The 25,529-nt window shown below is 39.9% G+C and overlaps 1 protein-coding gene across 1 annotated transcript in view; it reads left to right on the forward strand.

The window, feature by feature from the left end:
* The first annotated feature begins 2,603 nt into the window (after positions 1–2,603).
* Positions 2,604–25,529, forward strand: part of LOC126376572 (facilitated trehalose transporter Tret1-like) — a 55,390-nt gene continuing 32,464 nt past the window's right edge. The window contains exons 1-3 of the mRNA XM_050024053.1: positions 2,604–3,065; positions 15,325–15,554; positions 24,145–24,315. Coding sequence (XP_049880010.1) covers positions 2,981–3,065; positions 15,325–15,554; positions 24,145–24,315 — 486 coding nt within the window. The 5' untranslated portion in view covers positions 2,604–2,980. The remainder of the gene's footprint in view (positions 3,066–15,324; positions 15,555–24,144; positions 24,316–25,529) is intronic.

Raw genomic sequence — 25,529 nt, forward strand, 5'->3', positions numbered from 1 at the left:
GGTTTGAACCGGATCTAGTAAGTAGTTTTTTTTTAATACATCATAAATCGTAAACCGTAATTTACTTTTATATTATGTTACTTGCTGTTACGGAACCCTTCATGAGCGAGTCCGACTCGCACTTGGCCGCTTTTTTTGGACTTCTATCGTCAAAGGTACTTAAGGAAAACGAGGTAAGTAATTATAATAATTAAATAAAAAGTATCGTTGGAATATTACTTTGAACTGAAGGAATCCCCTTTCCCACCTTTTGTAGACATTAGCTATGTAAACATCTTGCAAATTCAATGTTGATAAACTTTTGACCGTTTCCATCTCATTATAATCGTAGAAGTACCTTATATTTTATGTGAATTCCCGTAAATAATCCCCGAAGAACTAAAGAGAAAAGGCCACATCGAAAAAAAAACATTTGAAAAAGTAATACATACTTACATAACATAAACAGCCTATATACGTCCCACTGCTGGGCACAGGCCTCCCCTCAATCAACCGGAGGGGGTATGGAGCATACTCCACCACGCTGCTCCAATGCGGGTTGGTGGAGGTGTTTTTACGCCTAATAGCCGGGACCAACGGCTTAACGTGCCCTCCGAAGCACGGGATCATCTTACTTTTTCGAACAATCAGGTGATTCAAGCCTGAAAAGTCCTTACCGAACAAAGGACAGTCTCACAAAGTGATTTCGACAATGTCCCCATCGGGAATCGAACCCGGACCTCCAGATCGTGAGCCTAACGCTCTAACCACTAGACCACGGAGGCTATTCGACCCACTAGGGTCGATTAGTTCTTTCAAATATTTTTCCTCTCAGACGATGTCCTGAGCCGAGGTTCGCGCCTAACTGGGCACTCTCAAGCCTATTGTCTTAAATGTTGTGTCGGATGAGAGCCTTCAGCGCTCCCCATTCGTCCAGCCAAGTAGTTAATGCCATCTGCGGCAAATCTACAATAAGTCACGTCAAAAAAGAAAAAAAAAACGGTCGTGATTTTGTCGCGATGCACAAAACATTAAAACCAATAGGGAAGGAGACAGTTGTGTCACGGGCTTGTCTTCGAACCCGCAGACAAAAAATCTATCGGAAGTCGCGTCGCTATGTGTGCGCACTTCCATATTAACCCTAGACTTGATGTGAGAGACATAATAGTCGCAGAGACAAAATGTTCCTCGTGCGCGCATACCCTTAGAAAACATTTTATGTATTTGATTGGGTAAAATCCTTACGTATGCCACAAATCTCTGTTAACTCCGTGCTCTCTATGGTAAATTCAATCAGTAACTTGACCCCTAATCTCTACCAAATGGCCTCGTCTGTTTGTATTTAAGTTGTCTGATTGTATAAGTCTATAAATTATGTAATACAAACTGGATTTTAAAAAAAAAGAAAGGAAAGCATGAAACAGTAGGACTAGGGCCCTGTGCTGGGAGGTTTTCTGGCCACGTCTTTCCCTCAGCGTTACAGATTCCGATGTGGTAGTAGTTTTACAGCTAGTTACATAATATTTTTTTTGTAATTTAATTTTTTTGACGTTCAAAAAGCGCTAACTTTGTAAGCCAGTTTTGAAAAATAAATATTTTTGAATTTTTTTGTTAGTAAACTTGGGCTAAAGCAGTCATTAAAATTCAAACCTTCGTACATTCCCCGCCCCGCACCAATTCTTATGGGTGCTGAGTTAGATTTATAAATAAGCCGTTAAGGAGTAAGAGAGCGCGCGCGGTATATCTGTCTCGCGCGCACCTACGCACGCGTGGTAAAGACGAAATTTTTGTACGAAGTGTCCGGAGACAATTAGGCATTCCTAACTATTGATGTTTCTCTGGGAATATTTTGAGTAAAATTACTGGTGTCGAAAAGATGAAAATTCAAAACATTGTCTTCATTTTTAAGATGAGACACAAAGGGTGGTATTGATAAACGAATCTCAGCTGAGACTGTTCTTAAGTCCTTTGACATGATCTTGAGGGCAGTCTTAAAGCTGAGATTAGTTTACTAATACCTGACTGTCATTCTTTTGCAAAAAAAATATGTATAAATATATTTTCTTCCGCTCTATGATCTCGAAGACCATTGAACGAATTAGCATGCTGTTTTTACTGAAGATTTGAATCGTGCAAGAAAAAAAAATACCAATAGGTAACGCCAAGTCAAATCTTTAGTTTAGGTAAAGTGTCCACTTGGACACTTTGCATTGTCCTGTTTTACCTTTTTTTTCTGGTACACACCTTACAACACACCATAAAACATACATACATACATAAACTCACGCCTATTTCCCGCCGGGGTAAGCAGAGACTATATAATTCCATTTGCTTCGATCCTGACACACTTCCCTTGCTTCCTCCGCATTCATGAATCGCTTCATACACGCACGCCTGTTCAGAGTAGATCGTATTAAACCTTTTCTAAGGACATCTCCAATTTGGTCATAAAACACCGTAAAACACCTTATAATGTACAAGCGGGATTGAACTGACGACCTCTGACACGACAATAGACGCACTTCCAACTGTGCCGTAATTGAAATAAATCAAATCACAGCTAATAATAAGTAAGTACCTATATAAACGTAAAATTACTGATTATATATGCTTGTAAAGTCATACGCGTCCAAGGCGATCGCACGCGTCTACGCCTGCGCGAAACACGTTTAAAAAAGAACGAAACATTATACGGAACGGAATATATTGATACTTGAAAATAATTAGAATTTAAAACCACCGTTGTTGTTGCACGATCAAAATCTTATTAAAAATACAAACAAGAATTAGCTGGTTATAATTTTAATTTAAAAATAATATAAAATTTAAAAACAGAATCATTTTTCAGCGGGAAAAACGTGGTATCCGTGAAAGTTCTTGTTAAAATACATTAGTTATTTATTTTCAATACGCAGAGGCTGCGTGAACTAGTTAAATAAATTATTATTCTACGAATATTTGAATCTAATTTCAATTAAAACGTTGAAAATTTTAAAACAAAATGGTGAACAAAGTTTATAAAGTTAGTTCGGAGAAGGGACCACAACAAGGGAGCAAACATAATCAAATATTAATGTCAATAGTTGGTAAGTGTTATGTTTTTTTATTATACTTATACTAGAATAGAAGAATGGAGTAATGAAGTCGATTACTCCACCGACAAGAGCGCAGCTCTTGAATAAAGAAATTCTGATTAATAAATAAATACACATCTAAAACTAAAGCAAATTATTAAAAAATAATCTATTTAACTTATTTGAAACAAGAAAATCGTAATAATAAGTCCGACATTTTATCACGTTTTCAGTGTTTTCATACAGATTCTATAGTTTCGTGTTTTGACGTCTAGTAAAAGTAACTGATTTCACTGGTAGGAGACTAGCCTATTAGCTTTTTTGATAGAAAAAGATTTTAGAAATTATATCCATATCCCCACTAATATTATAAATGCGAAAGTCTGTCTGTATATTTTTTAATCCTAATCCAACCGCGTACCTACCACAATTCAAGGACGAATGAGCAGCTCGAGATGATTTTTTTTTGTGGTCACCCATCCTATGACCGGCCTTTGCGAAAGTTGCTTAACTTCAACAATCGCAGACCGAGCGCGTTTACCGCTGCGCCACCGAGCTCCTTATCGAAGTATTAATAATTGAATGTGTTCCTCTAGTTATTAAATAACTTGTAATGTATATCCTCATTGGTTTTTAAAAGATGTGTTGCTGTTGCAGTTTCTTGTCATTTCTTCTCCTCAGCCATAACACCTTGCGAAATGACGTAAATTAAAAAATGTTACATTGACCTTCAACAAGTTTATCCGTGATAATTACGTTGAATAAATGATTAATAATAATAATAATTTATTGCCAAAAAAGTAGGTACAATTTTTTCCTTAAAATAGCTTAGTCTTGGACACAGATATAAATAGGTAGGTACCATAGCTGACTAAGTATATAAATACTTGTATTACAGCCTATGATGCCTCTCTCCTGGATATTTATGTTACTTAAGCTAGCTAGTTTACGCACTTATGTTACCAAAACAAAGAAATACAAAAGTTTTTAATGACTGGCTTAACAAAATAAAAAGACAAAAAAAAATAAAAATAAAAAAAACAGAAAGAAAGAAAGATCCTCTCTTTGTGTGGAATGTAGTTGTACGTGAGTGTGTGTGAGAGGGTGTGTAAAAGAGTAAAACTAAAAAAATAGATTCTGGTTTCAGATGTCTGAATATTTATCGTTTATAGTCGCAAGCCGATTGTCCTAATCGACTACGCTGGGGATCCATAATAGTTAACAGAATAGTAAATAATACATTAACATACATTTTACAAAGATGTCCTCTGTAATACCGTAGCGAGATACAGTTACATGTTCCGACTCAATTGCTGCAATTAAAATAATTATCTCATAATCGTTCTAGTGGACTAATTATTATGGAAAATCTTCTGTTCCATTGATTCCCTTTCTAGTACCATCGTCAATACGAACTGATTGTAAACAACGTCGTGTTTAAAGTGATGAAAGACTATTGATGTAAATATAACTAGGTACTTAAGTTGAGAATTAGGTTGCCTTTACTCTGAATAAATGTTTAGTTGTTTAGTGATTATTTAGAAGATATGAGTGCATGGTATCGTACAGCCTCCGTGGTCTAGTGGTTAGAGCGTTAGGCTCGCGATCTGGAGGTAATACATTTTTATTTATAAGTGATAATGTTTATTACTATATCTTTGCCAAGGTTTCAAAATAGCTTATCAACTATCAACATAGTAGGTAGTACTCATAGTTACATTAAATAAAAACTAAACTATATTACGTGTAACGCGATAGGGTTGAAAGAGGAATACCCAAGCGTACATACCGCGAAGAGATTCAGGATATTTCAAAGAAAGGCCAGGTCAAGAGTACTATAAACCGGCGAGCATGAAGACTTCGATGAGAGTGGAAGAAACGAAAGTGGTGTCAGGATCGTAGTAAGTAGAATTCCGTGGTGTCTGCCTACCCCAACGGGAAATAAGCGTGATCTTACGTAAGCATTAAAATATAACTGGTACCATGTCACATTAACTTTCTTGACAAATTCAACTGTAAGTCTCACTAAATGTCAAATATGTTAGTGCGACAGAGTCCTAAAGTGGGTACATTATATTGCTCATGACTGTATAATACAATCAAAGAGCAAAAATTCAGTCAGTGAGCCCAGCGAATTATTTGTAAACAGTGCTGAAATTATGAACCATTAGTTGTCATAATTATTAAACTTATGTTTTTATAGGTGTTTTTGGTCTATTACAGAAACGACATGTAACCAGCAGGTCTTAAGTGCAACCAGTTAATTTATTACTTTGCAAGACACTGACTGTAATTTTGCGCCTTATCGTACATTAAATAAATACTAAACTATATGTAAATTCACAAACTTAGGTGCAAAGTTAGTGTGTCAGTTAAGACGAGCTGCCCACATGCAGATAGTCGAAGAATATCATGCTTATGATATCCAAGAGCTTTACCCGTCGACTCGACTGCTTCGCTTAAACCGCAACGATCTCCGAATAGTAATGGGCAGCATTACGGGTCACTGCCCACTCAACTTTTTTTTTTTTGACGTGTCTTATTGTAGATTTGCCGCAGATGGCATTAACTACTTGGCCGGACAAATGGGGAGCGCTGAAGGCTCTCACCCGGTACAACGTTTAAGACAACAGGCCTAAGGGTGCCCAGTTGGGCGCGAACCTCGGCTCAGGGCGTCGTCTGAGAGGAAAAATATTTGAAAGAATTAATCGACCCTAGTGGGTCGATAGCGATAAGCGCTGAATGAGGGAAATCGTCGACCACGCCGGCGGGGTCGGTATCGGGGCCCTGAAGTGTTTGGTGTCGCGAGCTGATTGGCTGCCTCTATGGCTAGAGTAATCGGGTCGTCGGGATCGTATATTACGTCCTTCGGACGCCGATACTTTTCAGTACCGTCCCTAAGCGGAATGTACTCGGAAGCCGCAACTACCAGGGGATTTGGGTGGTGCGGAGCAGAATCGAATGCCCACTCAACAAACATATATTTAATATAGGGATAACGGACAGCCCACTTTTGTAGAGGTTGTCTGGACGCAGAAGAAACTGCCCCCCATGCACGGGAGTACAAATCCTCAAAGGAATGGGGTCGCTCCGCGAAGCCTGTGAAAACCCCAGGAGGCTTCTGAGCTTCTGGAAGGACTTAGGTTGGCTTACGTAGTCAACAATAGCTCGCATAATCGGCCATCTTAGAGTCTGAATGCGGGAAAACAGAGCCCACTAACTAACTAGTGTGACAGTTCACCTAACGTTAAAAGAAGTGGGCTAAGTCACAACGAATGAGGGACTTTCTAGACTTCATTCCCCAAAAACAATATAGATGGCGCTGTACAGTTTTAAGATAATAATTACCTATTTTCTCATTGCTCGGGTAAGTACGTAATCATTCAAAAATATAGTATAATTTTTGATATTTGGATCAAATTTTAATATGATATAGACGTATGAGGAGCTCGGTGGCGCAGCGGTTAACGCGCTCGGTCTGCGATTGTTGAAGTAAAGCAACTTTCGCAGAGGCCGGTTATAGGATGGGTGACCAAAAAAAAAAAAGTTTTCATCTCGAGCTCATCCGTGCTTCGGAAGGCACGTTAAGCCGTTGGTCCCGGCTGCATTAGCAGTCGTTAATAACCATCATTCCGCACTGGACCCGCGTGATGGTTTAAGGCCCGATCTCCCTATCGATGGTTTAAGGCCCGTGCCCCAGCAGTGGGGACGTTAATGGGCTGATGATGATGACAGAATTATGTTGTTAACTATTTGCTTCTCTTTATTTTGATCAGAATGATAATGAGTAGAAGATGTGTTGTTTGAGCACACCTCGGACACTTCATACAAACAACCTCGTTTTACACTACACACATTAACATTATAGTACACGCGCATCTGTGTGTGTGACGTCTGACACCATACGATTCAATTCTAAGAGTGGTATTAATAAACGAATCGCACCTGAGACTGCCCTCAAGGTCATGCCCAAATCTCTGGTTTTATATGAGAACTGTCACATTGACATGTTCTTGAAGGCAGTCTCGAAGCTGAGATTAGTTTATTAATACCTTCCTTAACTATGTTTGTATGGGACATACCTAATAGTCTACCATTTATGGTCAGTCACATCTCTAGCGCGAGCAAGCCAACGCGTCTCAATGTTTGGATCTTGTAATTTAATTTAACAAAGATAAAAGATGTATACGCCTGTTATCCATAAAATTAGAAGGTTAACGAAGGCAACTCTGTACAGCGCCATCTGTATATTTTTTGGGAACGTAGCCTGGATAGTACCCCTGATGCCGGGCAGCAGCGGTATCAGTACTGGTTGGAGGCCGAGGAAATGGATTCTGGTAGGGCTCTAGCTAAAACATCGGTCGGTACTGCGGAACGGAAGGTGATTGGGGCAACCACCGTTCTACACGCCCTATCTATGGAGTAATGGCGATTACTCCACCGACAAGAGCGCAGCTCCTAAATAAAGAGAGAGAGAGCCTGGATAGTCATTAGAAGACAACTTGCAGCCACTTTTGATACGAAATCATAGAAAGAACACTGTGATGCTTCCAGTCAAAATTAGAGCGATTACAAATTATCTTTTTTATTTAACAACGAAGTCGTACTCAAATGTATTTTTACTATGGACGCAGTGCCAACTATGCTAAAACTATGCTACATTTGTCTATAAGAACTAATCCACGTGTGGAGTAGACATAATTATAATCATCCGACAATTACATTTTATGAGGCATTCATCATCTGTTTGCGTTACCCCGTTTGCACGGAGTCCGCTTACCTAACGTGAACATTTGACAGGTCCGGTTTTTTACAGAAGCGACTGCCTGTCTGACCTTCCCATCTACCAAGGGAAAACCAGCACAATACAAGCTATACATTGTTTTAAGTTTACGCGGTTATTATCATAATTAAAGCACATAATAACGGGTTTAAATGGGGATATGAGACTCCCGATATTTCGACACTGTTGCAAGTGCCATGATCACGGGATGACTGATGAGCGGCAAAGAAAGAGGGGAGAAATTATGGATCTACCTACTCCACTCCAATCTCATCAGTCATCCCGTGATCATGGCACTTGCAACAGTGTCGAAATATCGGGAGTCTCATATCCCCATTTAAACGCGGTAAGAACCCGTTATTATGTGATTTAATTATGATACAAGCTAGGTCACATCTGAAATACATTGCTCGGGAATGTCACGATGTTTTCTTTCACAGCTGAGCACGTGATAATCATAATCCAAACATACATTCGAAAAGAAATTCGTTTCGTACTGGGATTCGAAAGTGTGACCTCACAGTGAGAATGGGAGTTATGAGCGATTTTTTTTCACCAGTTAACCCTCAGCACCCTCAGTGCGACAGACTGCCGCCGCGGCCTGGTCGAACCATTTCAGCAAACCACACTTACCTTCTAAAATAAAGGCTAAGTTTATCTAAGTTACATATCAACCATAACACAACAAATTAAATAAATGGTTTTCAATATCACATTAATCCCCACAAATACATTTTCATGTAAAATGATGCCAAGACGAAATCAAATCGATCGCAATGACAAAAAGTTATCAGATCTCATGTAGAGCCAAGCTTCTAACTCCACCCGCGCTAACTATACAAACACTAACTTACGCTACACTTTAGGCAAAATATGGGGCTTGCCCGTTTATACGTAGTATTATTCCTTATTTTTATACGAAACAAATTACGACTAAACTACGGCTACAGCGCGCCAAACTTATCTTTTCACGTCGTTCAATACAATTAACCTCAGTAATAAATTTGTCTCTGTTTGGAAGGTGAAAATTCCAAGTTGCAGAACTAGCTTACATCCCCAATTTCAACCTTCTAGGACATCTGGAAATACCTTATAATTATGATGATCGTTTGTGAGTCAGCGAGTGTCAAAATCGGAGATTTTACATATAAATAAAATCTAAAGTATAATAGCTATAAATTTGAAACTTTATATATTTATTAAATCTACTACTGATAACAAATCCTGATAATTCGGTTTATCTGGTATAATCCAAACCTGAGTTATGAGGGTTCCAAAATTCGACGATACGTTTCGAGAAAAGGTAAGTAGTACCCTGTTTTGCTCGTCTTGGCGAGACCACTTCCGTGCCCCCAGATTTTATATAATTGTCATAAACATTGAAAACTTACATAATCGTTAATAAAATAGCGTCATACAAAAACAATAGGTAATAAAAACAATATTTAAGAATTATTTTTATGTAAGCATGTCACTAACTTATTTATTTCTTTTACAAATTCTGTATTTATGTGGTTTTCACTTGATATAAATAATAAATAAATAATAATAATAAATAAAAATGTTTTTATTAAAGGTAAAAACCCAATGATTACATTATACTATATATAGCTACAAATTATAAATATGGTGGCACCATCAGCTAACATAACAATGGTTAAATGATTATTTATTAGTCGTAAACTTATTTATATAAATTAAATACAACACAATACCCTTGGAAAAGAGATTTCTTTCTCATTCCATGTCCTACAGAGGGCGCAACATTAAATTTAGCGTGACGTGTCATAACACCTTTTTTTTTTTGACGTGACTTATTGTATATTTGCCGCAGATGGCATTAACTACTTGGCCGTACAAATGGGGAGCGCTGAAGGCTCTCACCCGGTACAACGTTTAAGACAACAGGCCTGAGGGTGCCCAGTTGGGCGCGAACCTCGGCTCAGGGCGTCGTCTGAGAGGAAAAATATTTGAAAGAATTAATCGACCCTAGTGGGTCGATAGCGATAAGCGCTGAATGAGGGAAATGTCATAACACCGGACATTCAAGACACTTATAGTGACACCTCATTTATGAAATTCTGATAAGTGAGTTATATGTTAGGAGGGAATAGACGTACGGTCACGAGCATTAATATTTATGTATACACTTTGGTACCATGTCACATTATCGAGGCCTCGACAGCTATTAACTCCCTCACGGATCACGTGAGGTCGGTTTTGAATGAAAGTTCAAAACAGGTTCCGGAGATGGAAGACCATCGCTGGAAACTGCCTACCGACATCCGTGATCTGCTAACGGAGAAAAACGCAGCCACCCGCGCATATGATTCCAATCGCACCGAGGAATGTCGCCGTCATTTGCGTCTCTTGCAGCATACTGTAAGAAAACGTATTAATGACATGCGACAGAATCGGTGGGATAATCTTTTGAGCGGCATTGAGCCCCACCACCAGGCCATCTGGCAGCTGTCTAGGTCTCTTCAAAAGGATACGGTTGTTCCTACTCCTCCTCTCAATAGGCCTAACCAACCCCCCGCTTTTGACGATGACGAAAAAGCCGAATGCCTTGCCGACAGTCTCGAAGCCCAATGTTCGCCCAGTACTCTCCCTATCGATCGTAGGCACCTCTCGACGGTGAACTCTGAAGTTCAGCGTAGGGCTTCTGTACCTCCCACCGATCCTCCTCTTCCACAGGTTACTGAGGAAGAGGTACTAGGTATCATCAAAAGATTTCATACCCGAAAAGCCCCTGGCTCAGACGGTATCACGAATCGTGTCCTTAAAAACTTCGGTGCTCCCCTCATCTGCTTACTAACGGCAATATTCAACGTCGCCATGAGCAACTGCGTCTTTCCACAGCAGTGGAAAGAAGCAATTGTAATTGGTATACCAAAGCCTGGGAAACCTAAAAACGAACCTTCCAGTTACCGCCCTATAAGTCTCCTCAATACCATGGGGAAGATTTATGAGCGGCTCATATTTGCTAGATTACGGGACTACGCCGAATCCAATAGTCTTATTCCACCAGAGCAGTTTGGTTTTAGAACCAAACACTCCTGCGTTCAACAAGTGCACCGTATTGTTGAACATATCTCCAGTAGATTAAACTTAAAAAAACCTGTCGCTACGGGAGCGCTCTTCTTCGATGTGGCGAAAGCGTTCGACAAAGTCTGGCACAACGGCTTGATCTACAAGCTTTATTCACTGGGAGTGCCAGACCGTCTCGTGCACATCATACGAGACTTCCTCTCAAATCGAACCTTTCGCTACCGCGTGGAAGGGACGCTCTCGTCACCGCACCCGATACATGCCGGAGTCCCACAAGGCTCCGTCCTCTCCCCTTTACTATTTTCATTGTATACTAGTGACATTCCCAAATCCCCTAATACCGAATTAGCTTTATTTGCGGATGATACAGCCATCTATTCTTCGTGCCGTGGTCGAGTTATGATGACCGGAATCCTCCAACGCGCGGCCAATGCCTTGGGCAAGTGGTTTCGCAAATGGAGAATCGAGGTAAACCCGGAGAAAAGTGCAGCGGTGTACTTTTCAAAGGGCTATTATAACACGCCACGGTCACGCCGTCAACTTAAAATCATTAAGATGTTTGGCAAGCCGATCCCTTGGGAGGAGCAAGTCAAATATCTCGGCGTAGTCTTAGATAGACGTCTTACTTTCAAGGCCCATATCAAACGTGTGCGCGATCGCGCCGCGTTTGTAATGGGCCGTCTTCACTGTCTCCTTAACAAGCGAAGTAAATTGTCCCTTAGGAATAAGGTCAAAATCTACACGACTTGCATCCGTCCGATCATGACCTATGCAGGGGTAGTTTTCGCTCATGCGAGTCCCTCTCAAATCCACCGTCTACAGGTAATACAAAATCGTTTCATGCGGAAAGCCACGGGAGCTCCGTGGTTCCTTCGCAATGAAAATCTGCACATTGACCTAGGTCTGCCAACCATTGCCCAATGGCTCAAATTAGCTTCCAAACGTTTTTTCGATTCTGCTCCGCACCACCCAAATCCCCTGGTAGTTGCGGCTTCCGAATACATCCCGCTTAGGAACGGTACTGAAAAGTATCGGCGTCCGAAGGACGTAATATACGATCCCGACGACCCGATTACTCTAGCCATAGAGGCAGCCAATCAGCTCGCGACACCAAACACTTCAGGACCCCGATACCGACCCCGCCGGCGTGGTCGACGATTTCCCTCATTCAGCGCTTATCGCTATCGACCCACTAGGGTCGATTAATTCTTTCAAATATTTTTCCTCTCAGACGACGCCCTGAGCCGAGGTTCGCGCCCAACTGGGCACCCTCAGGCCTGTTGTCTTAAACGTTGTACCGGGTGAGAGCCTTCAGCGCTCCCCATTTGTCCGGCCAAGTAGTTAATGCCATCTGCGGCAAATCTACAATAAGTCACGTCAAAAAAAAAAAAAAAAAATGTCACATTATCTTTTTTGAGAAATTGAACTGTGAGTCTCACTAATGAATTCATTTAAATTACAAGTATTTCTGATTAATAATTTATTTTATAATATTAGGGAATTTTTTGATGGAAAGTGGAATTAGATTTAAGTACACCATTGTGCAAGTTTTTTTAAGTTATTAGCATTTGTATTTTTATTTTATTTTAATTTTCTAACGTTTATATTGAAAAGACATTTCATTACAATATATTTGTTAATTTTCTATTTTGATTATATTGAATGCTATTGTAATTTATTTAATAATTTTATTTGTAATTTAATAATCTGTTATGTTTTAAATTCGTATACCGAAAGGTGCGACATAGTGCGACATATATTATATTGTAACAACTCTTTTACCTATGTTGACGAATAAATGAATTTGAATTTGAATTTGAATTTGACTAAATGTCAAATATGTTAGTTCGACAGAGTTTTAAAGTGGGTACATTATATTGCTCATGACTGTACTCACACAGATACATATCGGTCGTTTGACCGCATATAAGTAATATAACATAACCCTCTATTTTGCTTCGCCGCAGAATTATTGACAAGTATGATAAGAATGGATGAATAGGGAGATCGGGCCTTAAACCACCACGCGGGCCCAGTGCGGATTGATGGTTATTAACGACTGCTAATGCAGCCGGGACCAACGGCTTAACGTGCCTTCCGAAGCACGGGGGAGCTCGAGATGAAAACTTTCTTTTTTGTGGTCACCCATCCTATGACCGGCCTTTGCGAAAGTTGCTTAGCTTCAACAATCGCAGTCCGAGCGCGTTAACCGCTGCGCCACCGAGCTCCTGAAATTGAAATTCTTCCGAATAGTGATGTTTAAGAGGTACCCGTGGTCGTGTGACGTGATAACCAAACTCTTAGGACAGATTGGCATTCGGTACATAACATACATTACGGTCAAACCAAAACCCTCCTTTTTACTTTTGCTGCAGTCAGTTAAAAAGGTCTACTATTTGAAGTTTTTAAACTTTTTATGAATAGGTTTAACAGCCTCCATGGTCTAGTGGTTAGAGCGATGTGGAAATCGTCGAAATCACTTTGTGAAACTGTCCTTTGTTTGGTAAGGACTTTACAGGCTAGAATCACCTGATTGTCTGAAAAAAATAAGTTGATTCAAATTCAGATTGAAAAATATCTTTTTTCAATAGGTAACATAGTTACACTTTGAATCGTCAATTTTACATACTTAACGAACGTCTCATCCGCCTAAAACTACTGCAGCTTCTCACAACCTGTATAGCCGGGGAAAAGAAGCTGCAAGAAAAACCTCGGCACATGGCCCTAACGTTCTTTAAAAAAAATAAAAATAAACATAAAATATTGGCATACAATTGAATAATTTAGCTGCCTAATATCAGTTCTTAGACAGTTAATCCCATGCATTCATATCTTCTAAATAATCAGTAACTTTATAATAACCTTTTTTGTAAAGTTTTTGTTTAACTACTGTCTTAAAAGACAGATTCCGTGCTTCGGATTGCTTTTTTTTGATACGGCTCACCACCTATCACGTTTATCTAACAGAAAGCTCGTTGAGTCAAATCTTGCGACGGATGTACTTACTGACTACCCCAATTGGGTTATAGTTGTGAGCTTTAGTTATGTGTTATTTCTAACGACAATACCGCATTTGAAATCTCATATCACAATTAATAACACAGTTATAGAAACCATAAAAGTGTTTTTATGTTTCTAGCATTATTAAAGTGATTAAAATCCCATCTTCTTGTAGGTAAAACTGTAAATAAATATTTTATAGTAGCATAAAATTATTATCTTCTATGCTGTTATGGGAGCAAATAAAAAACATAGAACACGTTCAGCTGCTTCTCTTCCCGGGCATGTCGTAAAAACCGTCAGAGGGATTGCGTCCTCTAACATGATGGACTAATGTTATGGGCGATAGGCTGATCCCTTATCACCATAAGGTTCATCATATTATCCATCTTAGGACTTCGTATCAACAGTGGCTGCAAGTTGTCTTTGATTACTTGTGGCTCTGCCCACCCCATTTGGGATTGCGGGCGTGAGTTTATGTATGTATGTATGTATGTATGTAAAATTATTATATTTTGTTACTATTATTTGGAAAATAAATTGTATGGTTTTGTTATATATCCACTCTGCAGTCGTTGGTAATTGTAGCTACCGATTCCAAATTCACATCAGCAGTCGATGGTAGCTAATATACTTACCAATTGTCGGGGTTCCGTTAGGGTGACCCATTTTACGGATTAACTATGGATGATGTATAATGTCGAACACAATGTAAAAATTGTTAACGATTAAGTACATAAATAAATAAATAACTAGTTTTACAAGCTAGTATAGATTATAAAATTATACTAGTTATGTACTATAAAAAACCTTACTAGGTGGTATTTGCATCTCTTCCATATGAGTTGATAACATTAATATCAAATGTCAAAGTGGTAGCCCAGTTGCTGGAACGCTTGCCTCTCGCTTTGAGGTCGCAGGTTCGAATCCAGCGTAGGCCGAAACCAATAATTGTCGAATTTGTTTTAGAATTCATGTTTAGATCCTAAATTATTATCACATGCTCAGAGCGGTGAAAGAAAACATCGTGAGGAAACCCACATTCCCGAGAAATGCATTTTCGTAGGTATGTGAACTAACGTGTAACGTGGGCTGGTTTTCCCTTCGCGGGTAGGAAGATCAGACAGGCAGTCGCTTCTGTGAAAACCGGACCTGTCAAAGCTTGAGGTTAGGTAAACGGACCCTGTAAAAACAGGATAATTCTAAAGACATTATGAAATAAATATGTTTAAAAACAAAGTCAAGAGTATTTTAAACCTCCGAAACGCATCGTTTCCTCATGATGTTTTCTTTCACTGCTTAGCACGTGATAATCATTTATCATCCAAACATGAATTCAAAATTGGTTTAGGCCTATGCTGGGATTCTAACATGTAACCAAACTGAGAGTCAAGAGGAAATATATTTATTTAAACATGACTTTTCTGTTTGTTTCAGTATGCCTGCCCATTCTAGCGTACGGAACGGCAATGGGCTGGATATCTCCTCACAAGGCTTTACTCATGGGAAATTCTTCACCGTCACATGAACCTTCAAGTGAAGAAGCTGTATCGTGGATGGCTTCCATCATGTTCATATTTGCCCCTATAGCCGTCTTCATCTACGGAGCAGCAGCAGACAAGTTTGGGAGGAAGAATGCCTTATTATGCGCATCTGTGCCTATTGCTGTAAGTTCTTTCTACCAGTCATATTCCCGTTATAAAAACTCTTTAATAGTAAGGACACTGGCTGCTTCTATTTCTCGTTCCTCTCAGACGACGCCCTGAGCCGAGGTTCGCGCCCAACTGGGCACCCTCAGGCCTGTTGTTTTAAACGTTGTACCGGGTGAGAGCCTTCAGCGCTCCCCATTTGTCCGGCCAAGTAGTTAATGCCATCTGCGGCAAATCTACAATAAGTCACGTCAAAAAAAAAGCTTCTCTTTTTCAAATTTTTCTTTCTTGTACTCTGGTCTTATCTGCCTAAAAGTTAGGTAACAAATCTCTTTTCACATAAGTTTTGGCCCTTTTTCTGCCGCGACAAACATGATAGGTGGTGAGCCGTATCGCCGTCTATAACGGCCTCCGTGGTCCAGCAGTTGAGCGTTAGGCTCACGATCCGGAGGTCCCGGGTTCGAATCCCGGTGGGGAAATATCACAATATCTATATAGGACATTACAGGCTGATCACGTAAATGTCCGAAAGTAAGATGATCCGTGTATCGAAAGGCACGTTATGCCGTTGGTCCCGGTTATTACTTACTGATGTAAGTAAGTAGTCGTTACATGAGTCATGTCAGGGGTCTTTGGCGACTCAATAGTAACCCTGACACCAGGGTTGATAAGGTTGGTAATCCTCGACACAACCCACACGAGAGAAGAAGATGATGGCCGAGCCAACTGTGTTAGTGAAAACTGCACTTAAGATAATAACTGATGGTGCAGTGGGTCAAGTCCAGTAACGAGGTTCAAACCTATGCTCCCTGATTGAGAAGCCGGTGTAAAAAAAATATCTAGAAAATAAATTCGAAAATCATGGGTTTGGATTTGTGCTGAAATTTTGAACTTGCAACTTTACAGTGAGAGCGTTTCTCCAGCTGAGCTAATATTTATACAGGGTGTTAGTGACATCGTAACGAAAAAAAAAATGGAACGCCTATTTTATTGTACTAAAAACGATGGTGGGTGTTTTTCTTGTCGCAAATGTTTAATTAAGATTTTCAATTTTTACTGTGCCGCAATGTAAGTCGAACAACGCGCCACACAGACGCTAAACTTACGCGCGGCTACGTTACGCGTGTGAGATACGATGTTGATATCTAGGTAGGAGTTTTCATTCTCTTGTATTTAGATGCTTAGTAGTGGTTCAACGTTTAAAAATGTTGTTTGTTGAAGTAGAACACCTACTGCCACGATTTTTCACGCACGGTACCTACCTACCAGTTATTAAAACGTTCCTAACTTATTAACAATAAAAACTCTACTCTTGCCTTACCTTAATTGTTATTCCTTCGGATGAAGTACCTAGGTAGGTACCCTAGAACATGTCACGTCACGTAGGTATGCAACATCGCGTTTCCTCCGCGGTAGGTAGGTATCACACGCACTCACAAACACAACACCTTGCTCTTTAATAAACATCAACAATCTTCCATACTTTTGCGCAGTAAATGGTCTATGATCTCATCATAGTCGACACTACTCATTTACAGAATGAAACAAACACTCACAAACACGAAAAAAATATCCTCGAAAAACATCACGCGATTCGGGTCAAGCTTAGTATTCTGCCGTGTCACGCACAAGTCTGCTATCTTAAAATAGTCGAGTTACGAATAACCAGTGCAAAAGGGGTTTATATCCTATGCTCTACATAGTTCAGTAAAAACATTTTAAAATTTATTGATACTTTTTGAGAAACAGAGGTTGACAAAGTCTGCTAACTTGATTTTTTTGCATGTGGGTCACGCCTAACTCATCTAACTAAAAGTTACAATAGATAGGCGTGACTACGACGAAGGCAATCCTAGCGATTCGCGACATTCTTTGTACTTCCAAACCCGGCGCCCAGGGAGGAAACACTTCCTGAATCTGAGAGAGAAGTCGAGGACCCAAAATACTTTGAACCAGGCATAAAGGGGAAATATTTTTTGGTTTGAATAAGAATGGGAAACTTCTTTAGAACAGTGATACCTGGAACCGTTGGTCAAAGGATCGAGTTTTGCAAGAACCATCAATGGGAGGATACAATACCAGGCTGGAAAACTGTTTGTTGTGAGAAAGCATACTCAAATGTGATGAGGATGATAAGGTCTTGTGACTTTTCTTGTAGAATAAAGAATTGCAATAGATGTAACCCTGGGCTTTCATAACTGAGCAAACGATAACATCATCGCTATTAATATTATTTTTAGTTTTGATCATCAATTGCAGCATCAAAATCGTAAATAGTTCATGAGCACAGGGTTATTTTGTTTATTGCTTTTGTTCCTAGATGATTCTCGTTCGCCGAATGCGATTTTTTGTAAAACATTTGTTGAATCTTTGCTGGGTTCGGCTTCTTCTAGGGTTTTATGTATATTATACCCCCTTGGAAGCAGTTTTTGTGGTTTGTCGCGAAACGGATTCAGGTTTTGTGGACTGATGGTCTGTGTTGTCGATTTTTGTGATAATCTGTCAGATCGTCAATCTCTTTTACTCTCGAGAATTCAAGAGTTCGCTGTGCAACCGGGAACTGTATCAGTTGCTATGAGGGTGTACCCTGGTTCCAGAGCTTTGTGTATTCTGCAGTCACAAGTGAGGACGAGTTGATTGATCTCATCATAGCCAAGAAGAGAATTATATTTTTCTTTTGTGAGGTATAATTGTCACAATTCAAAGCCAAGTTCTTGTGGTTGCAAGGGTTGTTCAATACAGAGACAGAATGCTGATGCTGTATTATGGACTTTTCAGCCTGCAGTGGAACTGCCTTTCTCGAAAAATAATCCTTTACGGTTGGTTTCCACATCCATAGTATGTAAATATGATCCTAAGCTAAAAGCTTTTTGGCAGTACTTTCAATTTTAACACCATCTTCTGAATATCTACGGGTTTTATATGTGGAATAATTCTATAGGCTTACAGACTTATTCCACATATGAAACCCGTAGATATGTTTATAGGGCGATCTAAATAATGAAGGTACCTACTGTTGACGAGATTTTTGCTGTGGATGTGCAGGAGGCTATTTGCATGCCCAGGCTAGCTGTGGGGATTGCTGTTTTCAAGAACGTTGGTTCTGTTCATTGAGACGTTTGTCTCAAGGGTGAAATATGATACTGAGGCGAAGCAGGCGGAGGAGGCCAGTTTTTATAGTTTTATTTTCTACTTTCTTCGAGGGTTGTCCCTCGCAATAGAAAACCAAATTCCTACTCTGAAGTACAAACTTCACAGGATCATACATTCTTGTTGAGAGTGGAGATCCATTTTCAGCAATGATCTTCTTGATTGACTCTTCTACGCTTGTGGCTGCAAAAAGCGTAGGGAGTATGTTTCGAGCCGGTGCAAACTTCCATCGTGTCTGGTACAGTTCGTGCTTGCATAGCAGACAAGTTTTCGGGAGAGGGGAGTTATGCAGTCTAGCAGATTGTGTGGAGAAAGAGTAAATAAGTCGCCGGAAGGAACGACAATACAGACTCTTGGCCACGAAAACATTATTTTATTTTGCGACGAACTACTGGAAGGTGTTTCCAAGGGGGTGTGGTGTGCTGGCCTTGAGGATGGTTGAATTTAGTAAGGGTTCAACAGATGTTTTTAGTAAGGGGTGGTGCATGTGTGCCGATGATTTTGGAGTGATGAAAATTGTGAGGAGGAATTAATTGATTCCTGAAGGTTATGCCTAAAACATTTTTGGCTATGGCATTGTGATTGATGATTGCAAACATGCTGTTGGAATCCCATTTTTTTTATTGTATTGAGAAGAAGTTTGAACATAATTATATATTTCACAAATATTTTTTTCTAAACGTTCATTATATTTTAGATTATTTTATTTAAAATTATAAAATTACATAATTCTGAGCTCCTGATTGCTGATTGATGAATGTGTACGAAGCAAAAAAAGTATGTCAGGGTAGAAAAAAAGGAATTCCCAACTTGTACATTAATATTTCCAATTTTGTAGATATCAAAATTAAACTAAGTACTTAATATAAATATTTTCCTTGTATCCATTTCACTTAGTCTACTCAACCCGGGCTACCCCAAAAAGCAGTCTTTATAGAAAGCTTGTAATGATCATCTCTTACAACTAATAATTAGCATAGATAGATTAACGTTATAATAACAAACCGGCTGCATGTGCCAAACTCTGCTAACTTAATATAGCACAGACCGCGTGACCACATTTCTATGGAAGAGTGGTCATGCACAACTCTTAAACTCGATTTAAATAAAAACTATTATAATAAAGAAAAAAATCAAAAGTGCCTGTTATTCAGAGTACATTTTAGAATATTTTCTGATATTTTGATGACAGATATTTCACTTAATACGAACTATACAGACGATTAACTGAAAAAAACTTTAAAGGCGATTTACTCAAAACAGCATTTTTTGAGATAGCAGAGATTCGTATGACACGGCAGTATTCGACTGAGCGGAAGCGCGCGGCGGCGGCGTTAGCGCAAAGCATCAAAGGCGCCGACTAAGGGCGCCGACGACGCACTGGCCGCGGCCGAGTCGAGCCGACGACTAGAGAGAGAGAGAGAGTATGTTTATGGTGCAAGTGACAGAGAAAGAAATAGTATCTGTTCGTATGCCTACTTTATTGGCGAGCGTTGCCCTTGACCCGTGCGCCGGCTATTCACCTGCGCATAGCTGAAGTTGTAGATACGTTATTATTATTATTGATGACATTGATAAAATTTAATAATTAGTAATTTTTATTTGTTTGTTTTAAATGTGCGTTCTATGCAGCTTAAAACACAATATGGGACTGAAAAAAATCTATTTTTTTTATTAATTTGGCGACAGGAAACTTCACTTGATACCTATCAACTCAAAGAAATACCTAGTATCTGTTCGTAATGCCTACTTTATTGGCGCGCGTTGTCCTTGATCCGTGAGGCTATTCACGTCCGAGTATCCATCAAGACAGATCAAACAAGCCCTAACTCGGAGGTCTTGCGTCCCAGGATCCTTTAATTATGTCTTAGAACCTTCTTGGCCTATGTGGTCCAGTGGTTGAGCGATGGGATGCGGAGGGTCCGGGTTCGTATTCCGGTGGGGACATATCACAAAAATCTGTTTATAAGGCCTTTGGTTGGGACGTTACAGGCTAATCACCTGATTGTCCGAAAGTAAAATGATCCGTGCTTCGGAAGGTACGTTAAGTCGTTGCTCCCGTCTACTAGGTACTTATGTAAGCACGTAGCCGTTACATGAATATTGTACACAGAACAGGATAGGTTTAATTAGTTCTTTACTGATGATTTAACAATGAGATTTAAAACTACGAATAACTTAGTACTTAGTACCTCGGTACGGTACCAACATGTAACAAGAAAAATAAGATCACTCCACTCGGACAATTTTTTTCTTTGAACATGCCGACATTGCCTACGCGGCGGAGTTGCCGAACTATCGATAGGTAGATTATCAATTGTTGAACTTGAAAATTGTCTAAACTATCGAAAGTAGTGATAGTACATTTAGATCGATACTAGCGATAGTACCGATAGGTCTTGCTTTGTAACAATAATGGGTATTGATCTAAAAGATTTATTTATTTATTTATTTTCGATTTTTGTGTAGCGAGGTTTTGCGTATGTACTTACATACTAAGTTGGTGGATGGTTGACATAGTAGGTAACTAATTACCTAATCTGTGGTGGTTGTGTTAGTTGGTTGTTAGTTATTCTAATGACAACAAAGAATACAATTATTTACTGTTTCAACTGTTTTAGGTAGATAATGGCCCTGATTCCTATGAGTAAATGAATGAATAACCCGGTCGAATCAAAAAGGTATCTCGCTGGTAACTTAATTCTGTCGGTTGTTTTAGATTTCTGCTTAAAATTGACGTGTATTCCATAAATTTTATGCCTGTTGATTATCCGTCCATTTAAGAATAAGAATAAAATAAATTTATAATTTACGATAGACAGAGAAAGAAATAGGATCGGTTCGTAGTGCCTACTTTGTAGGCCGCGCCGCCGCCGCGCCGCCGGCGTGCGGCGCGGGGCGCGCGGAGCGGGGCGTGTTGAGCGGGGCGCGCGGCGCGGTGCGTGTGGCCGTTGACCCGTTCGAGCAGCTGTTGTCTCCATTACATCGAAAATTTTCGATAATTTGTCATTATTGTTTTTTTTATTGAAATTTGGGTTCTATGCAGCTAAAAGCACAATATGGAATTGAAAATAATTAAAAACAAAACTCAAAATTTCATGAATTTTGCGACGGAAAATTCCACTAGATATTAACTTAGAATCATGGTCTGAATCATCCCTTTCAGTATTCGTTACGATGTCACTAACACCCGGTATATTTTTAATAAATATTGTTTCTAAAACAAGGTTTCTTGTTAATGGTTTTCAAAAGGGTATAAACATTTTAGCATTTTCATTCACGTGAAATTAGTTTTCTGCGAACCAAGCATGGTGGAGGTATATACAGGGTGTTAGTGACATCGTAACGAAAACTTTGAAGGATGATTCAGGCCATGATTCTGAGTTGATATCAAGTGGAATTTTCCGTCGCAAAAGTATGGAACAGAAAATAATTTAAATAAGCTCTAATATTTTCATGACTTCTCCGACAGGAAATTCCACTTGATATCGACTCAGAATCATGGTCTGAATTATCCCCTTCAGTATTCGTTACAGTGTCACTAACACCCATACCTACTTGTATGGCTACTGTATACATGTACTTGTATGGGGTGTAAGTGACATCGTAACGAATACTGAGAGGGATGATTCAGCTGATTATTCTGAGTTAATATCAAGTGGAATTTTCCATCGCAAAAGTATAGAATTGAAAATAATTTAAAAAAACTAAAAAAATAACATGAATTTTGCGACGGAAAATTCCACTTGATATTAACTCAGAATCATGGTCTGAATCATCCCTCTGAGTATTCGTTACGATGTCACTAACACCCTGTATATCATTAACAATAAGCAAGGTAATATCAAATTCTGCACAATGTTTTCTGAAGCCTTGTTAAATCTTTGTCATTTCTCCGAATATTTCATTTTGTGAACAATGTTTTATCTTCATTCGTAAACAGTAGGTATGAAGTGAAGCGATTTGAATGAAAGCGAACCCACAAAGAAGTTTGCTCGTTCGAATTATTTATGCGTATAAAAATATCTGGGATCTTTATTGATTACTTCTTTTATTTTGGCATTGACGTCATCATATCCCTGGAGAAATAAAGCTTTTGAGTTTCACTTTGATCCTGTTCAGGCTGTGAGAAGATGCAGTAGTTTTAGACGAGTCTTCTTTTAGACGATTGAGACGTTTGCCATAAAGTATACCTGTTTACAACATGTTAACATACGCTTACTTTATCCCATTTAGGCCAATCAAATGTACGTCTATCACAAGATGAACTAAGTATCCACGCCTCGTCAAGAAATCAGAAATCAAATATTAATTCTAGATATGGGTACATTAAGTTGGTAAAAGTAGGTACAGTTAATAAAGTATCTCCACATCAAAGCACATCAAGCTGACCAACCTGATAAGTGAACCGTATCGCCGTCTATAATGGTCAAACCAGCTGTGGTAGTCTTCTTCTATCGTGTGGGCTATGAGGGGGATTGCCAACCTCATCAACCCTGGTGTTAAGGTTATTATTGAGCCGCCAAACACTTACATCAGTAAGAAGTAACCGGAACCAACGGCTTAACGTCCCAAGCACGGATCATCTTAATTTCGGATAAACGGGTGATCACCCTGCAATGACCTAACCAGCCAGGGCTCATAAAGAGGTTTTTGTGATATGTTCCCACCTGGATTCGAACCCAGGACCCGTTACTGGACCACGAACGCCGGTGCTGTGTGTGTGTGTGTATGTGTCTGTGTGTGTTGTGTTAAATTAATAACTCATTGGTGCAATTGCGGTACGGTCACGAGCATTAATATGTATACACTTTGGTACCATGTCACATTAACTTTTTTGACAAATTGAATTGTAAGTCTCACTACATGTCAAATATGTTGGCGTGACAGAGTCCTAAAGTGGGTACATTATATTGCTCATGACTGTACTAGGGTTCGAAGCGGCGCCCTGCGATTGAGAAGCAAGCCTATTATTATTACATTGCGTTTGCAGATGTGCGTCTGACTACCCCAATTGGAATATAGTCGTGAGCTTCATCATCATCATCATCAGCCGTATGACGCCCACTGCTGGGCATAGGCCTCCCCCAAGGATCTCCACGACGATCGGTCCTGCGCTGCCCGCATCCAGCGGCTTCCCGCGACCTTCACCAGATCGTCGGTCCACCTTGTAGCGGGCCTACCCACTGAGCGTCGTCCGACACGTGGTCGCCACTCCAGAACCTTTCCGCCCCATCGGCCATCGGTTCTCCTCGCTATGTGTCCTGCCCACTGCCACTTCAGCTTTGCAATTCTCCGAGCTATGTCGGTGGCTTTAGTTCTCCTGCGGATCTCCTCATTTCTGATTCGATCCAGCAGGGAAATACCGAGCATAGCTCTCTCCATTGCCCGCTGAGCAATGGAGAGAGCTATGCTCGGTCGTGAGCTTATTAAATACATAAATATTTTTCTTCTACAGCTAGGCTGGGCGGTAAAGCTTATCTGCGCTCATCCAATTGCTCTCATCGGCGCAAGAGCACTCATTGGCTTCGGGTCTGGAGGAGCCTTCGTCGTCTGCCCTCTCTACGTCAAGGAGATCAGCGAAGACTCCATCAGAGGGATGACTGGCACGTTCATTATATTCTCACAGGTAAGTAAGAGGATCCGTGCGGAAGGTCAGGTCAGGGGCCTTTAGCAGCTAAATAATAACTAGTGATGTGCCGGATCGTTAAAAATGTACATCCGCGGATACGGATACGGATACGGATACATATCTTTATTTTCTTAAAAAAAAGATTAAGCTTTTAGTTATTTCATTGTTATAAAAGTGATATTTTATCTTGCTTTCATTATAAAGATCTATGTATCGAAATGTTTGCAATATAAAGGTGCCAAATATTTGATTTTAAGAAATAAAAACAATCTAAATTGATAAATAAATATTTTTTTTTAATAATTCTACTTAATCACCTGAAAAAGATCCGTAAAAGATCCGCGTGAAAAGTAACGGACACGGATACGGATACGCATTTTTCTTTTATATCGGATATACGCGGATACGGATACGGACATTCGGAACATCACTAATAATAACCCTGACACCAGGGTTGATAAGTTTGGTAATCCACCTAATAACCCACGCAATAGAAGACAGATAAGTAAGTCTTTTGACGTCACTTCTTTTCACACTTCTTACACTAGACCACACCCTGGACACTCCAAAAAATCGAAATGTTACCATGTGCCGCCTCACGTATATGTATGAGCGAGACAGACAATCTGCGCTCACCCTTACTTCTTAATGACTTACGGCTGTTTATACTAAAGTAAGACCCAAAGGCGATGAGATCGATGTACGAATGTGTGCGGGGCGGAGAATGTCAAGTCACAGGCAGGGTGTGTCGGCGCAAGTCACAGGTTACAACCTCAGAGAGCAGCAGTAACTGTCAGAGTCTGTACTATTCAGAGGCGGAGGACAGGAGTCCTAGTAGGTACGGCTTTGAAATAAACTACTCTGGGCGCCGTCACACTCGCATCAGACAGAGTACTGCGGGGCGGAATGCAAGAGGGAAACCACTGCCCTATTTTTCCCTAAAAAAGAAGCGTGGAGATTTTTTTTTTGACGTGACTTATTGTTAATTTGCCGCAGATGGCATTAACTACTTGGCCGGACACATAGGGAGCGCTGAAGGCTCTCATCCGGTACAACGTTTAAGACAACAGGCCTGAGGGTGCCCAGTTGGGCGCGAACCTCGGCTCAGGCGTCGTCTTAGAGATTGAGGATACTATACCGACAAGAGCGTGGCTCTTAAATTAGTGGTGGCGAAGAATGTCCATTCTATACGTAGTAATTATTCTAATGCT

The sequence above is a fragment of the Pectinophora gossypiella genome, chromosome 21 (assembly GCF_024362695.1).
Source record: "Pectinophora gossypiella chromosome 21, ilPecGoss1.1, whole genome shotgun sequence".
Classification (NCBI taxonomy): domain Eukaryota; kingdom Metazoa; phylum Arthropoda; class Insecta; order Lepidoptera; family Gelechiidae; genus Pectinophora; species Pectinophora gossypiella.